Source organism: Scomber japonicus, chromosome 23 (genome assembly GCF_027409825.1).
Source record: "Scomber japonicus isolate fScoJap1 chromosome 23, fScoJap1.pri, whole genome shotgun sequence".
Taxonomy (NCBI): Eukaryota; Metazoa; Chordata; class Actinopteri; order Scombriformes; family Scombridae; genus Scomber; species Scomber japonicus.
Genome location: NC_070600.1, coordinates 23,405,569 through 23,422,016, shown reverse-complemented (window position 1 = coordinate 23,422,016; position 16,448 = coordinate 23,405,569). Strand labels below are relative to the sequence as shown.

The 16,448-nt window shown below is 39.1% G+C and overlaps 1 protein-coding gene across 1 annotated transcript; it reads left to right on the top strand.

The window, feature by feature from the left end:
- The first annotated feature begins 1,266 nt into the window (after positions 1–1,266).
- LOC128385169 (interferon gamma-like) lies at positions 1,267–5,082 on the top strand. Its single transcript, XM_053344029.1, has 4 exons — positions 1,267–1,386; positions 1,971–2,042; positions 3,773–4,075; positions 4,920–5,082. The coding sequence occupies exons 1-4, from the start codon at positions 1,267–1,269 to the stop codon at positions 5,064–5,066; spliced, it is 642 nt and encodes a 213-aa protein (XP_053200004.1). The 3' UTR covers positions 5,067–5,082.
- Positions 5,083–16,448: the final 11,366 nt, after the last annotated feature.

Genomic DNA, 16,448 nt, shown 5'->3' with positions numbered 1-16,448 from the left:
TAACGTTGGTTGTTCCTCAATGTAGATTTGATACACCATCAAAGTTCCCCATTAAACCACAGATTGCCCACATGTAATGCTTTCCATCATGTTAAAACATCCAGTAGCTGGTTTTGACTCAGTAACACATTGCTGCTAAAATTACTCACTACACCAAATGGGCATCAATCCCCAAAAGAAGCACTTTTCTCCCCTTGGTTGGTGTATTTTTATATATTTAACTACATAATTGTTAATCTGCATATATATATACAGAATATGTAGGCAATGGGGCAAGATTTGACTAGCATTGTAATTTCCCTTTGTAGACTGTTTGTAATCTGAGTATTATTGTCCAATCATGTTTGACTGGGCTTTGGTTGCATGCAGGTAAACAGAAAGAGGCATAACACATGCACCGAAATCTTGGAACCCTCTGAAATTTAGCTTTTGATGTCTGATGGCTTTAATAGTACCTTAAAATGCTCTGATGTATATAAACCACCATCAGAAAGTGTCCGAGTTCCCAATCAGAAGTAGAATTGACATGTTCATTGGGAGTATTTCAGGGGTTTCTAATGGCCTCACTGATACCCTAAAATGCACTGACGCAAGCACAACTCGTCATCACAAACCTTATGAGTTCCTAATGAAGCCACAAATGCAAAAGATTTGCAATAGTTGGTAGTGGTTTCCATTGCGTTTCTACAGGATCTAATGATTTCCAACGCAGGCTGCAACCTGACTGTTTCAGGCAGAGCGGTTTCCAGTGACTTCAGCTGCAACCCTCAATGCATTTGGGTTGCATTCACAAACAGGCCTAAAACCATTTCTAGTAAGAGCTCCCAGTACAACCATTTAAAATAACTTTAAAACATAGTTATCTGAAATTCAGCAGAAGCAGATTATTTGTGTTTGACATGCGTATGTAGGAGACCCCTCACCCACTTCTATGAAGTTTGGTGATTTAGAGGAAACTGCACAACCACATTTTCACACCTAGATCATCGCTGCATCACTCTCTCTCTCCCCTGTGTCTCTCTATGTGTCTCTGCCCCTTTTACTCGCTCTCTCTCTGAGTTATAAATATATGCTTTCATGACAAGTCAAACAGTTTGAGCCAACTCCAGGGCAAGAGACATACAGTTGTCAATCAGACAATCAGTAAGACAAGGCAGCCCCGCTCTGACAGGAATTGAAATCCAGCAGTCACATCAGGACCGGACAAGGCTTGGGAATCGAACCAGCAACTACAGTACAGGTGTATTACAATTATCAGCTGAGACCATGGTAAACACGGCGAGAGCAGTGGTCTGTTTGACTCTCTGGCTGGCTGTATGTCAAGTCAGAGGCTCTTACATCCCACCAGAGATGAACAAAACCATCCAGAACCTCCTGCAGCACTATGTGAGTACAGCGAATACTTCTACTTTTAGTCCTATTGATGCTGTTCTACAGCTGCTGCATCACTGATACTGATACTACAGATATGAGCTCTCTGTTTCCTCCACCTGGGTCTCTTTCATGCTGATGCTTTCACTACAAACACATAGAAACACAAACACACACACACACACACACACACTTTGCATTTGTTGTATGCCTGAAGGACTATTCAGGTGTTTTCCTTTTCTTCACACTTCAGTCAATTATATACAAAAACATAATTAGCATACATTAGAAGTCGTTTTTTCATTATTTGTTTGTTTTTGATTACCTGATACCTCACAGCTGGTCTCAGATAGCAGACTGTCCATTCACAAAGTTTTTGGTTGATTATTGATTGTCTTGAGGTCATTTTTTGTACAACATAACATGTCTGCATCTGGTGCTATACAGCAATAACATTGAAATCTCTGATGTCAGACTGTCATTGAATGCACCATTAAGGACACATTTGTTGTTTTGTGTCTTTTGCATTGAATTTTGTTTTTAGAAATATATTTTTATATCAAACATGACCTGAACAAGCTTTTTCTTTGTCTTTGCAGAAAATTTCAAATGCCCAGAGGTTTAACGGGCAACCGGTCTTCTCCAAGGACCCACTGAATGGCAAAATGGAGGTAAATAGAAGTCAAGTTTCTCATCTGACCAGTTTAGCTTCTGTACATCTACAACTCCAACCATGGTCTTAACAATAGCCTGAAAGGAACAGTTCGGTTTGGATAAGCAGATTGACATTAGTGACATGCCAGTGTTAGTGTTGAGTCTGTAGCTGGAGTCAGGACATGATTCACCTGACTGGAAGCAGAGGGAAACAAAAATACATCCATTAACACCTCTAAAACTCATCCCCAAAATACTAAACTCTTCATTTAAGATGTGGTGCAGTTTGTTGTTGGTGCAAAGCCTGGGAGACGTTGCTCGGGGCAGAAAATAACAGACTTTCACAGAGCACAGCACATGAAGGTGCATTAGGTTGATTAGGTTAATTCAAAGTGTACTGGGAGGTATACATGGACTGTTGTGTACATTAACACAGTGGACTGCTTCAGGATGAGATTCATGTTCTCCCATTAAGCAGATCACTGAGTCAGCAGCTTTTCTGTCTCACAGTGATATCCGATGTGATCAGTTTGTGTTGTGCTCTTGTTGTTTCTCCCTGCTGGCTCTGCATTGTGCAACCTTTGTGCAACTTTCACTCTACCCTCACCAACATTGATGCAAAGCCACTTACTAAGTTTCGAGTACTGAGCACCAGAACAACTGAGAGGAACTACTGAGCGCAGATCAAAGTTGTTTAACATGTTAAATTCTGCAGCAACTGAGTTGGTTGTTGCTATAAGTGACATTGTTTTGTGTGGTTAACAAGATAAGATAGAAATCAGTTCAGGTTTAGCTCAGAAGGCCAATATGAGTTGTTTTATCTGTTGTTTTTAATCTTTTTTGACATTTAAGTCTTCTAGTTTTCACTTCCATGCCTGAGAATTCTCAGTCTAAGAATGTCAAAACATCTCTCTGTAATCTCTGATAAAGTGTTAGGAATATGGTTCAGGTGGACCTATTGTGACTGTGTGTTGGCACAGCAGTCTGGATCCATCAGACAACCAAACATGAGCTTAGACAAGGCTGTTAGGGTTATAGTTGGGGTTATAGTTGTACACTGGAGTCTTCAAGAACTGTTGTCATAACTTGTTCCAAAGTAAAGAAAGTGGTATATAGCAGGCTTCATTGCCACCTACCACACACTCCCCTTTGGGTTTTCCCTCACCACAACAGCAAAGGTGTTACCATTTCAACATTTTAAACACCTACATGACATTTATTTATGGTGAAACAACCTTTTTAGGCCATGATTTCCACACTCATATTGCCAATGTTTTCAGATCATTTGGGGGATTACATATTTAAAGACCACTGGAATATACACATTTACAGTTTCATCAGTTTTAACACCAGACTTGTTTTCTAGCTCCTAAAATCTGACATGGGTTTGAACAAAAGAACAGCATAGCTTGAATTCTTGCATCCAAACAAGATTAAACATTTTTGTAATTCATGTTTAACAGGGAAGTGACCTTCCCCTTTAAGGCCTACTCTAGTCTTAAATTAACTTGCGTGTAGGGGGGAAACCACAGAGTTTTTCCACTGTGTGAAAGGTTTTCAACACTTTGAGGCTGTTACAAGTCAAGCAGAGAGAAGAGCAGGCCATGTTTTATTTAAAGGACTATTCCACTGCTTTTACAATTAAATCATGTGCACTCTTAGTTCATGTCTATTAAAATCCACTTGCAGAGACTTGAAATTTGGTACAGACTGTATTTGATCATATCTATGTGTGTCTCTTTCTCAGACAAAGATGGTGTTTATGCGTGCTGTTTTGGACACCTATGAAAAGCTGATTGAGCGCATGAAGAAGCAGGTGTCGAATCCCCACATAGCTGCAACCCAGGAACACTCTGCCTCTTCTGTCGCCCCTGCTGTCCCCACCGTCGCCCCTGGCACTGACAGTAATGCCAACGCAGGAGCAATGGCAAAGGAAAGTGGTCTCAAGAAGGAGTTGGGTTTCCTTCTGACGAAGATCACACAACTGAAGAGGACCTACAAAGAGGAAGAAAAGTTTCTGCACAGTCTGAAGAAACTTGGAGACATCAAGGTAGAGAGACACAGACTTAGACTTAGAGAGAGAAACTTCATTAACGTGTTGACCTCATGACCTGGATAGAGCTGATGAGGTATTAGGTGTAAGTAGGGTCATGGTAGGTTTATGTAGGGCTCACTGATCACTTGTGTTGGGCATAAAGTAAGGCTTACAGAAGATTATTTAGGACTTATGGAGATTTTTTGAATTGTTTATGGAGGTCTTAAAGTATAGATTGCTACATGTTAATATAGGTCCTACAGAGGGCTTGTGCAGAGCTTTAATTGAGGCTTTACAAGGAAGTAGGTCTTTAAGGGGTTTACACAGGACATGTAGAAAGGCATACTGAGGGCCTATAAAGGCCTGAAAATGGAGGGCTTTAAGTTAGGCTGATGGTAGGGACTAAAGTTAGGCCTGTGGAAAGGTTAGACAGGGCATAAATCAAGGCTTTTAGAAGCGTTGTGTATAGCTTACGCAGCATTTATGTAGGTCTTGTAGTACAGTTTATGTAGGGGTGTACGGCAGACTTATGAAGGGACCTCATGAAAGGTTCCTGCAGGATTCACTGAGGGTTTTAAGATGAGTTTGCGTTTGGTTTAAATAAGGTTTGTCGAGGACTTAAAGTAAGGCTTCTGGAGTGTTTTTCAAGGTCTAAAGTCAGGCGTTCACCTCCATACTGCCTTACTAATGGTCTTCGCAAACCCATATAAGACTTCCATAAGCCTAACTTATTCGACAACTTTCTTGGCTATTAACTATTTGGGTTGTGTGCTGTAATCAGATCATTTGTTTCACTAAGTCAATGTGTGTTAAGTTGTAAAGGTGATTTTAACGGTGTTTTTTCTCCTTGTCTTTCCAGATGGATGACATGGTCGTCCAGAGCAAAGCACTGTGGGAGCTCCCGTGGCTGTACGAGGAGGCAAGCACACTGGTCGAAGTGAATCAGCGGAGGAGGAGGCGAAGACGGCAAGCACGGAAGTTCAAAACACGCCCTCAATTACATTAATAATGACAAAAACAGCAAAAACAGTAAAACAGGGATGCAGGATATTTACGAAAATTGATTAAATAACATCATGGGAACCAATACATCAAGAACCAACTGCAGCCAATGTGCCTATTCTTAAAAAAAAAAAAATTAAAGGTTTTATTTAATAGATTATGGAATATTTATTAACATGTAACAGTGAACCAGCAGCCTAAGCCTAGTAAATAATATAGTCTTGCTAAATGTATGTATTTTTAAGGAAGTTTGGAATACAATACTTGAAACCAGCCTTGTGGTTTGATCCTGTAAATGTATGTCACTACAGGATCAAGAGAGCTAACTACTAAATGTGCTCAACATGGAGTTTAACTTACTTTATCAGTACCACAATATCAATCAATATCACCTGACAAAAATATAGTCTTACCTGATTTCTATATTTGTTAAAAGTATAGATGATTTAATGCTCAGACAATCTACCAGATAAATTATTGTATTAATTATTTTTTTCATTATCAAAACAGACAATGAAAGCAATAAAGAAGGGAAATGATCAGATACTGCAAGGCAAAATGTATTTTTTTATTTTTTTTTATTTGTTTAAATGAAATTCCTCTGTGTGTTCTGATTGGTGGTGGAGACGTGGGTGGTGCCACACTGACATTTTCCTGGTAAAGGTGCACATATGGAATTTATGATACTTCAAATGTAAAAGATTGAATTATTTTAAATGGAAAATTCTGAGAAAGTTCCATTGACTATTTTTATCAATGGTAAAAATAGGACTGTCACTGCAGACACCCTCCACCCTTCACTGTACCACCTCAACCAAATGATACTGATGATAATGATGATGTTTACAGTACATACAAAGTACACCATACTCAAATGTGCAGGTCCTCTGAACATTCAGGTCCTGAAGTACTTAAAACTAGTACTGCTACTGTAGTTTAAGTGCAACTCTTCAGGGAATTTTATATTGTACTAAACTTTTGTGATATTCTATATTTAATTTATTTTTGTATTTAAAGTGTTAATTTAAGACTGAAATTATATTGTTGTGACTGGTTGTGTATTATTTATTTCGTATTTATTGATTGGCACATGCACACAGATGCAGCTGAATAAAAGAGAACAAACTACATGTCTACTTGTCTTTTGCTTGATTTGTTGTGACGATGTAAGTTCAGCTCTGAGTCCTTTTTTTGGTTGTGAAAGACAGGGAGCATGAGTATGAGTCGCTTTCTTTTGAACTGCTTTCTATCATATCAAACTATCTTCATTAGCAGATGAAAGGTTTCCCAGTTATTGTGCACATGTAGATGCCCAATTTTTTCCAGAGTACTTTCACAACATCATCCTTTAAGCCAACATGAATGACCGGTACTTAAACTGCTGAGTCAGATATTTGAACGTCTACATTTCAATAACAGATGGGCAGTCTTCCACTGCTGGTGAAGACCATGTGATGCGATTGATGTGATGCCAGAATACTACAACTAAATCTACCTTGAAGTGAAATTGTCTTGCGTGTTCACATTTTCATGTGTAATTTCCACAATGAAAGCATGAAAGTTTGAACTCCACTAGCATGTTAGCTTGGAGAGTAGAATCAGACTAGATCCAGCTTTATTGTCATTGCATGCAGCTTGCAGGCCGAGGCAGAGCTTGTCGTCAATCACAAAATTGGCGGTTTGATTCCTGTCTCCTCAAGTCCACATGTCGATGTGTCCTTGGACAAGGCACTTAACCCCAAATTGCTCCTGTTGCTGTTCCAACAGTGTTTGAATGATCAGTTTCAATTATCAGACGTAATGTAAAAGTGCTTTGAGTGGTCATAACAACTAGAAAAAGTGCTATATAAGTACAGTCTATTTTAGGTAATAGTAAAATGAAATGCAATTAGTATCCAACCAGATAAAGTAAACAGCAACAAGTGCTTAGATAAAAGCAGATAAGTAGGACAGACTAAACGTAAACATACATAACGTAGCCAACATCTCCATGTGGGCCCCATAAGGGTCAAGTGTGGGCTGCAATATGGGTCCCAAGTGGGTTTGTCTGCAGTGTCCATGGTGAACCCACCTGTGTTTGCCCATATGGGCTTCAAGTGGGATCTGACTGGGTTTCAGGTGGGGCCCAACTAGATGAGTTATACATTTCTGAAACAATATAGGGCCCATACAATTTGCCCTGTTTATGCCCATGCCAGCTTAGCCCACTTATATCCCTTATAGGCCTCATACAGTGTTACTGACACCATGTGGGACCTGCACAATTTGCCCAGTTCAAGCCCATACCCACTTAGTACCCACATAGCCTGCATTTAACCCATGTTGGGCCCACATGAACATGTTGGCTAAGAAATAACCTAAACATAGTGCAACATTAGATTATGTATATATGTAGCAGCAGTGGTGGTGGTGTGCAAATGAACAATGCAAAATTTGATGTAATGCAGGTCCTGAGGTGCAGTACAGCATGTTATTATAACTGATAGAAATGATGGTCAAATATATAAGGTAGAGAGTTGTAATAAACTATAATTATCTTAAGCCTTCATAATCAAATGCTCAGTGGCATCTGTCTCACTCTCTGCAGAATGAAAACACGACTGCTGTTGTCAATCTTTGGAGCAGTTTCTAAACAAACAAATGTGACCAAACTCTTGATAATGAAGGAACATGTCACCCAGTGCAGCAGTGTGACTCACTGATGTGTTATCAGTAGACAATCTACAGCACACAGGAGTAAGATACACACACAATACTTGTTAGTAGATCAGTTGATTTGACATTAACACATGAGATTTGTTCACAAGGAGAAACATACTGAAAACTGTCAGCCTTGTCTTTTAAAGTGAACATAATTACCAAACAGTTTGCAGAGGTGTTAACACACATTGACTGCACAGTGCTGCTGTCAGTTCCCACTGGTTTCATTACATAGAAATGTCAGGCTGTCACACACACACACACACACACACACACACACACACACACACACACACACAGTTTCTTGGTATTACACATCTGCTCTCATTCATGCACATCTCCCTCACATTCTGTCTTCCTCTTTGGTCATAAATAAGATGGTAACAAGGAGAAGCCATGTGATTGGAGCATCTGTGGTCTACAATAGGCAGGAGGAAGATTAGCAGGAAGTACACAGCTGCTAATTAGAGGGGCTAACACAAGGGTAACAGGTCTGTGAGAAAATTGCAAATCTTATCCATGAAATAAAACACTTTAAGGACAAACCTGCTGGAATCTATTTAACATAAGACTGTGATCAAAAGATATCAAAATCAAACATTCACCAAATACTCACTAGAGCACCAAATGCGTATTAATCCCCTACTGAAAATAGTTCCCAATATTATGGCCTGTTGTTTGCTAATATTATTTCTGTTGTAGCTGCAGAAATACCTCTAGAGTGGGTTAGGGTTAGGGAATCACTGAAATATGTTAGAAATTACAAAAATATATTGTTTCATTAAAAAAAAGAAACAATATATTTGTGAGCTGTTTTTAATGATCTTCAGTGGGAATCAGTAGGCTTGGAGCTGACAGTCACAGGCAGCGTGGGAAAGCAAGAAACTGACTGACACGTCGTTGGTTTTTTTGTCTTTCAATTGGGTTTGTTGCCTATAAGAAAAATATAAAATAAAACTAGACTTATGCTTAAGTAATGGCCAAGTTGTCTACAACAACATATTCTAGGTCAAGTAGAGTAAGTAATTATAGAAAAGAAGCAGAATTGTTGTGCTTTAGCTGTAAACGGTGTTGCAGCTCTGAAAATGCATTCACACCACCACTGAGGTACTCACACCACCCTATGGCGAAACACAGAAGATAAAAGACAAAAATGTTATTATTCCTTTTAAAAAAAACATTCCTATTTCTCTTTGTATATCGTCTAGCAGGTTGATACGGTTTGTGAAGCCCCCCTTTAAGGCTGTTCACTGACCACACACAAGCTCTGCATCAGCTCTGCAGCTCCAGCTGCTGTGGGGAAGCACAGCGTCGATTCTTAGAAGTCACAACCTCACAAACACAAAAAGCCACCACAGTGCATTGTGGGTATGGGCTGGAGTTACTGTAACATGCAGCCAACTTCATTTATGAGAAGTGATGTCACAGGAAATTACATCACACGTGTGAGTTGGAGGGAGAGTGGGGGGTCTGGCTTGTTGTAGTTGCAGAGAGCAACACAGGCTGCAAGATTAAAAGTCACATTATTAACTTTTAATAGAAGTTAACCAATGCAAGGACACAGTTGTGTTGTCTGTCTGCCGTCTTCATTTCATCTTCAAAGTTGATTTATTTGCACAAATAACAAGATGCAAAATCAAACTCAATATATAAACAGATTAAAAAGGATTGTGCTGGTGAGATTGTGCAGGTCTAATAAAGGCCTTTCACTGAGATAAGGGAGATATAAACAGAATAGTTAACAGTTAAATAATTAAAAATATGAATGCACAACAAAGCCCTAGCATTGAGAGTTCATTTTTAAAACTTCACTTTACTTCAAGTTCCCCCATTTATCATTTAAAAGCAGTATATAAACATTTAATAAATAGCTTATGGCACAGTATAAGCAGATATAAGGGATTGTTGTAACCTCTGCTCTAGAGACTTTATATATTATTTTATATTAGTGTATACTAGTGTCTGTTTGCCTGCTGCACCCCAAACGACGTTATGAGAGCGCTGATAGTGAACTAAAACAGTAAAGACGGTTAAACAATGAGATGAAACTCGCTATAAAGCCGAGAATGCCGAGAGGAGCTGCAAGAGTCACTGATAATTCTCTGTAGGTTCGTCAATACGGACCATGACCAACATCACACACTGACAGATCATGGTTATTATTATAAAAATAAAAAATGATTGCCAACAACAAAGCAACCACAAAGTATAATATAATAAATATATATAGTATAATAATAAATCTTAGTAGTAAGGATGCTGGCTGTTGGATGACACCGGTGCCCTGCCTGGACTTGCCTTTGACTTTAACCACATGTTTCTGTCATGGTTGGTCGAGGGGGCGGGCTGCTGTGGAGGTAAAGGACACTTTCAGCAGGACAACAATGGAAACCATGACAACACCGAGAGAGAAACTGGGAGTCGACCGTCAACCCCCCCGCCTCTGCTTCTGTGGCGGCCTCTTCAGTGTGTGTTTATTTGCGTGTGGGTTTCAGTGTGAGTCAGCATGTTGCAGATGCTATTGCAGGAGAGAGGAAATGAGTTTTTGCATGTCTATAAATGACAGATAGTGTTCTGGCAAAATTAGCTCACAATTCAGCATCAATGCTGCTGCAAACAGGCTGCAGGGAGATGTGTGATGCAGAAATGATACATCAGTAAATGTGGAATAGTCAATCATCATTTTTTCTGTTCATACTGACTATTAAAAGATCCTCTTAAAATGTGCTTGCAGTTAAGGTGATGGGGCCCAAAACCACAGTGTTTTCCACACAGTCATTTAAAAGTAGATGTGAAGCTGATAGGAGGCTTCAGCAGTCTGAGTTAGTCATATCAAGTGATATCTGACACATTTGCAGTCGTTTTAGCATCAAATTCCATCTTTGTGTTTCCCTGTTGAGCCTTGGAGGAGTTATAGTAACAAAAAGAGGAGCTTTGCCACTAAAAACACTGTAACGTTGAAAGATATCTACTTGATGTGACTCATTTGGGATGGCTGAAGCTTCATATTAGCTTCATACTAACTTTTAAATACATTTTTTGCACAGAAGGACGACTGTGGATTTAGCCGGGCTTGTCTTAGACCAGCTCCTAGTTTATGCTGCCATAGGCGTAGACTGCCGGGGGACTTCCTATGATGCATTGACTTCTTCTCTCCTTCTCCCACTCTCTCTCCATTTACATTCATGTACTACTAATGCATTCACTAACTTAAACTTCTTCTCCGGACTTATCTGTGCTCTATCGTCTTATAGGTGGCTTGGGGACGTTGCTGTCCATGGATGTTCGGATGTCTGATTGTCTCCACTCCTATTATTTTCAATGTTGATCGATTGTCTCTCTCTCCTCTCTCCCTCTTCTCCCTCCCTCTCTCATCTCAGATGGTCACCCACCTAGAGCCCGGTTCAGGCTAACGCTTCTTCCCGTTAAAGGTGCTGCTCTTGGTGGAATGTATGGTCTCTTTAAATAAAATTAAAGAGTAAAGGTCTAGATCCACTCTATGTGTAAAGTGCCTTGAGATTACTTTTGTTGTGACTTGGCGCTATATAAATGAAGAAGAAGAAAGAAGGTGAGTGCAAGTCATTAGTGTGCAAAAATCGTTTCACTTCACTTGTTTTTATTGTTCATATTACCTGCAGGAAATGTCTGACACACATACACACACACTCACACACTCGCACACTCGCATATCTCTACCAAATCTAACCACTGAAAGAAGATAAGATCATCGGCACCAGAAATACTTGAGAAATTGGAATGAAATTACAGAGAAAGTCAGACAGAGATGTTGTGTCTGGTTGTGTCTGTACCTTTATCAAAACAATTAACACAGCGGCCATGACGTCAACCATAGGTTTGTTGACTCCTTTTTTGAAGCCTAGAGTCTTTCATTTTGACATTTTGTGACTTTCAGTGCCAACTGTGATAACGCCTTTGTTAGTTTTCACTAGTGAAAAACAGATTCTTTAATCTGATAGTACAACCAAACACTGAACAAGACTTTTTTTAGGCAACCAAAACAGTTAATATCATGAAGTGCAAAACACTTCCACAACACTTCAGCACTTCAAAGTTGGAATAATTTTTAACCCACTGAGGTTGCTGCTTGTCTGTGACCTTTAACCTCTTCAGTGCAGGCAGGTATGTAGTCCTGCTGATCCAGGAGCTATAGTCAGTCACTATTGATTATGTTTTTATGCACTGAACATACACAAAAATTAAAATCCTTTCAGCTCCATGCTACAAAGATGGAAGCGGGTGTTACAGGGATTATAAGCATGGTGAAACGTGTAACAGGTACATGTGGAAATATGATCATATGTTCTTTTGAGTTCATGTGGTGTGTGTGTTTGCATAAAAGATGATTCAGGTATCCATGTTTTTTTAAGAGGTGTTTATCTCCCAGAGTTCAGTTGTTCTGTGAATATGCTGACTGTTCAGACAAGAAAAAAAAGGAAGCATCATGACTTCAGTTTCATTGAGCACACACACACACACACACACACACACACGCACACACGCACACACACACACACACACACACACACACACACACACACACAGAGAGAACTCATTAACATATCAGATCGAAATGCTCTGTGGCATTTCCATGAAGTTACGTGTTATTTCCTGTTGCAAAGGAAGCTCTGAGTGGCTTCACAGCAGCAACCACACACACTCACACACACACACACAAACGCACACACACACACACACACACACACACACATACACACAGACATGCACGCACACACAAACGCACACGCACCAAAACCCGACAGAATAGACTGTAGAAAGTGACACACTGCCAACAGAGACATAACGCTGGGTAAGCATGACAAAAATATCACAACTCAAGGTCAACTTACTAGCTTTACCAAGTGTGACTCTCATGGTCTTCCTCAGCAGGAGATGTATACAAAAACACAGGTACAAGAACTATCATTGTTGGATTAGAAGAACAAGTGTTTCTTTATTTCAAGTTTCAAGTATTTCATCCTAAGTTAACGTTGGATAAACTTTAAAAAGCATGCACTGGTTGAATCTTGTGCAGAGTAATTTTGCAGCTCCAAAATGAGCAGAGATGCAGGTGATTGGGATGCTGCAGTTACTCTAATGACCACTAGATGCTGCTTCAATAATCCTGACTGTAGGCCTACTGAATTGAATGGGAACTTTGATCCATTAATTAGTTACCAGTTTCTTCAAAGGTACTTATATTTCCCCCCCAACATACCCCGAACACATTTGGAGCATTTTAGTGCTCAGTGTCTTGCCCAAGAATACTTTAACATGAGGAAACAAGAGAGAACCACATGATAAACTGTAACTTCCCAGTTTGGGATCAATAAAGTCTATCCGTCTATCTATCTATCTATCTATCTATCTATCTATCTATCTATCTAGTTTAAACTGTGTGGTGTCATGTGTGTTCAAGTGAGAAAGAACCCATAGACTCGGGTGACATCTGGTGGACAAACTTCGCAACTACAATCTCTCTCTCTCTCTCTCTCTCTCTCTCTCTCTCTCTCTCTCTCTCTCTCTCTCTCTCTCTGCCTCCATACTATACCAGCTACTGTTAGGTGAAAGTGCCCAAGCGTAAATCTCAATTTAAAAAAAATGAAAAAAAATTGACTCTTGCACTGAAACGTTTACACTTTTGATATGTATGTATAAAGGCATTTAGGTTTTGCTTTCAAATATATAATATTAAATGCTGGCAGTGTTGAGGTGGCTGAAAAATTGACTTTCTTTTTTGCTTAGAAGATTTCACTAACTACTGAAATATATCACATGTTGAATGTAGCCACTGAATGCTGTTTAATGAGGGCAGGCTAAACATCACCATTGCTTGTAATGAAATTAGCCTATATACCTTACTTGTTTGAGCTAGATTTTTATATTTAATATTCAGTTACTGCCAAGTAGGCCTGCGTACCTGTTGTGGTCTGCATGAATATGAAATGTGCACACACACATACACAGAATTAATTTTTTTCATTAATACTCACACATTGAATATGTTAGTAATGTTCTGCATTCATTAATATTTCTAACTCCACAGGGGAGAAGTAGGAAGACTGAGCACTTTGTTTCACCTGTTGCCATGGTGAATCATGTTATCTGTGCTCCATTGATATGGGCTTAGTATCTCCTCATGAATGAGCTCAGAGTTGATTGAACTAACTGTTATCACCTGTTTGACAGCTCAGAGTTAGTCAACCTAGAGTTAAAGTTTAAACTCAGTAACTAACATATCATCTTTTAAGTTCATATGTTGAACTTAATATCAAACAGTTACATATTTCCACATCTAGCAGTTACTGATCAACATTATCATCCATTAGGAGTCGTGTTTCTGTCCACCTGCTGAATGTAAGTCCAATATTCACTCTCTTTTAGCTCTCTTTTTACTCTATACCAACTCCTTTAGCTGCTAAATGCTAAATTAAGCTAACTGTGTTTACTGTTTGGTACTGTTTGGTACAGTTTTTTTTTTTTTTTTTTTTTTTTACAGCTACAAGCTATGCACAACCCGTTACATACTAACTGCTCAGATATTATGCTGAATTTATATGAGGAAATCTTTTATTGAAATCTCACCTACATCGGCCTTAACCTGGAATTATGTGTGTCCATAAGGCATCAACTATATGTCGAGCTTTACATGCAATAATAATATTCATAAAAACGTCAAGATGTTTAAAATGATATAAGAAACAACATACACAGCAATTATAAAGTACTACCCTCCCACGCTTGTCACACACAGTGGGGCATACGCTTTGTAGTGACACCTTGTCACCACTAGATGGCAGCAGAGTATTCAGCGTGAATGAACTGTTGCACTGGAGTGTTTTATTCTCCCACATTCTTGCCTAGTTTAAGGCAAATAAAAGTGGCTGTTCTGAACAACATTCTTACATCAAGCACACTGAGCACACCTGATACTTAACACAATGCATTTAGAGTCTTTTTAGTGCCAAAGTCCCTCTTTTTGTTACTATACTTCCACCACAGCTCAACATGGAAACACTAAGAGGGAATCAGATACCCACTTGATGTGACTAACTCAAACTGCTGAATATTCATATAAGCTTTTGTCCTCCATCGCTTCCACTGAAAGCACATTTGAAGGAGATCTTTTAATAGTCAGTATGAACAGGAGGAATGATTACAGAGAGGAAAACCTGTAATCATATAGACAATTGACTGCTGTTTTTAAGTGACGCTAAAACAAACAAGCGTTTCTCTCTGCAGTTTCAGCATAAAATCATCCACTGCCCTCCTTCTCGGGATAATAAACATTTTCCATCCATTACTTCAATGCATTTTGTGGAAACTTTCTATTCTGTTTATAGGTATTTACACATTTTTTACTTTGATACTATCTGATTGCTATTTTATGTGTTTATTTTGCTGCTCTGTACACGTGCGTGGTGAATATAGTGGAATTCATATGACTGTCACGCTGGATGTAGTGGCAGCTTATAACCACAAGGAGGCAGTAGAGTATGAAGCCTGAAATGAAGAGCTGATTTTGAGTTTTCCACTACTACTACTACACACAACTTTGAACTCTTTGCAGGACAGTAAAATATCATACTGTACTTACATTTCGACAACAGATACCAACTTGACAGCAGAGGAAACCAGGGTCTGTTATAACATCTGTGATTCCCGCAGAAAGCTGACACTCATTCTGCAAGGGCCTGGCATCAGTCACATTTCTCAGACGTTCGTCACCAGTAGCTATAGTTCTAAAATTAGTAATAGTACACGCTGCTCATTATTATTATTATTATTATTATTATTATTATTTATGGCTCCTTATGTAATATTCACATCAAGCTGCGAATGACGGACAGATCAGACTGAGCGTGTGTGAGAGACAGTTGTATGATGAAGAGAGACGCTGGAAATAAACTGACCTCTGGCCTCACAAATCTGACACCATCAGAACATACACACACACACACACACACACACACACACACACACACACACACACACACACACACACACACACACACACACACACACACACACACACACAGTTTTCCATTTGTCCTGAACTCAGAGACCCTCAGTGCAGATCAGTGTGCGCCTGCTGGAGTCTATATTCAATTATACAGACAGACAGACAGATAGAAAGAGGGAGAGAGGGAGAGAGGGAGAGGGGGAGAGAGAAAGAGAAGCAGGTAGAGAGACAGTTTCCATGACTGATTTTATATTTAGGGTTTCAAAGTGTCTGGAGAAGGTGAAATGTTTCACTGAGACTTGAAAAGACAAAGCAGCAACTCTGAAAGCGTGTGAAGATGATATATGAAGATGGGTTTATAAGGAGTCTGAATGAGTTTGGATAGTTAGAGAGCTGTATATTGGGTATGGATATAAAGCTAATACTGCTATCATATATTTTGAATGAGTTATAATGTGTTTAGAAGTTAGTTATCTGCTCTCAGGCAAAGTTTTTTGGGGGGAATATTGGAGATAGTTAAATAAGTTGAGTGCAATTCAGAGTGTTTCACAGATGACTGACAAGCTAATAACAAGACAGGATAAATGTAAACACTAAACAGCAAATTAATTTTAGACTAATGCACATAATAAATAAAAATTAGGAAGTAACTTCAAATATAAAAAGTATAAATCCATTATGCGTTGGAGTAAAAACTAAGTAAAA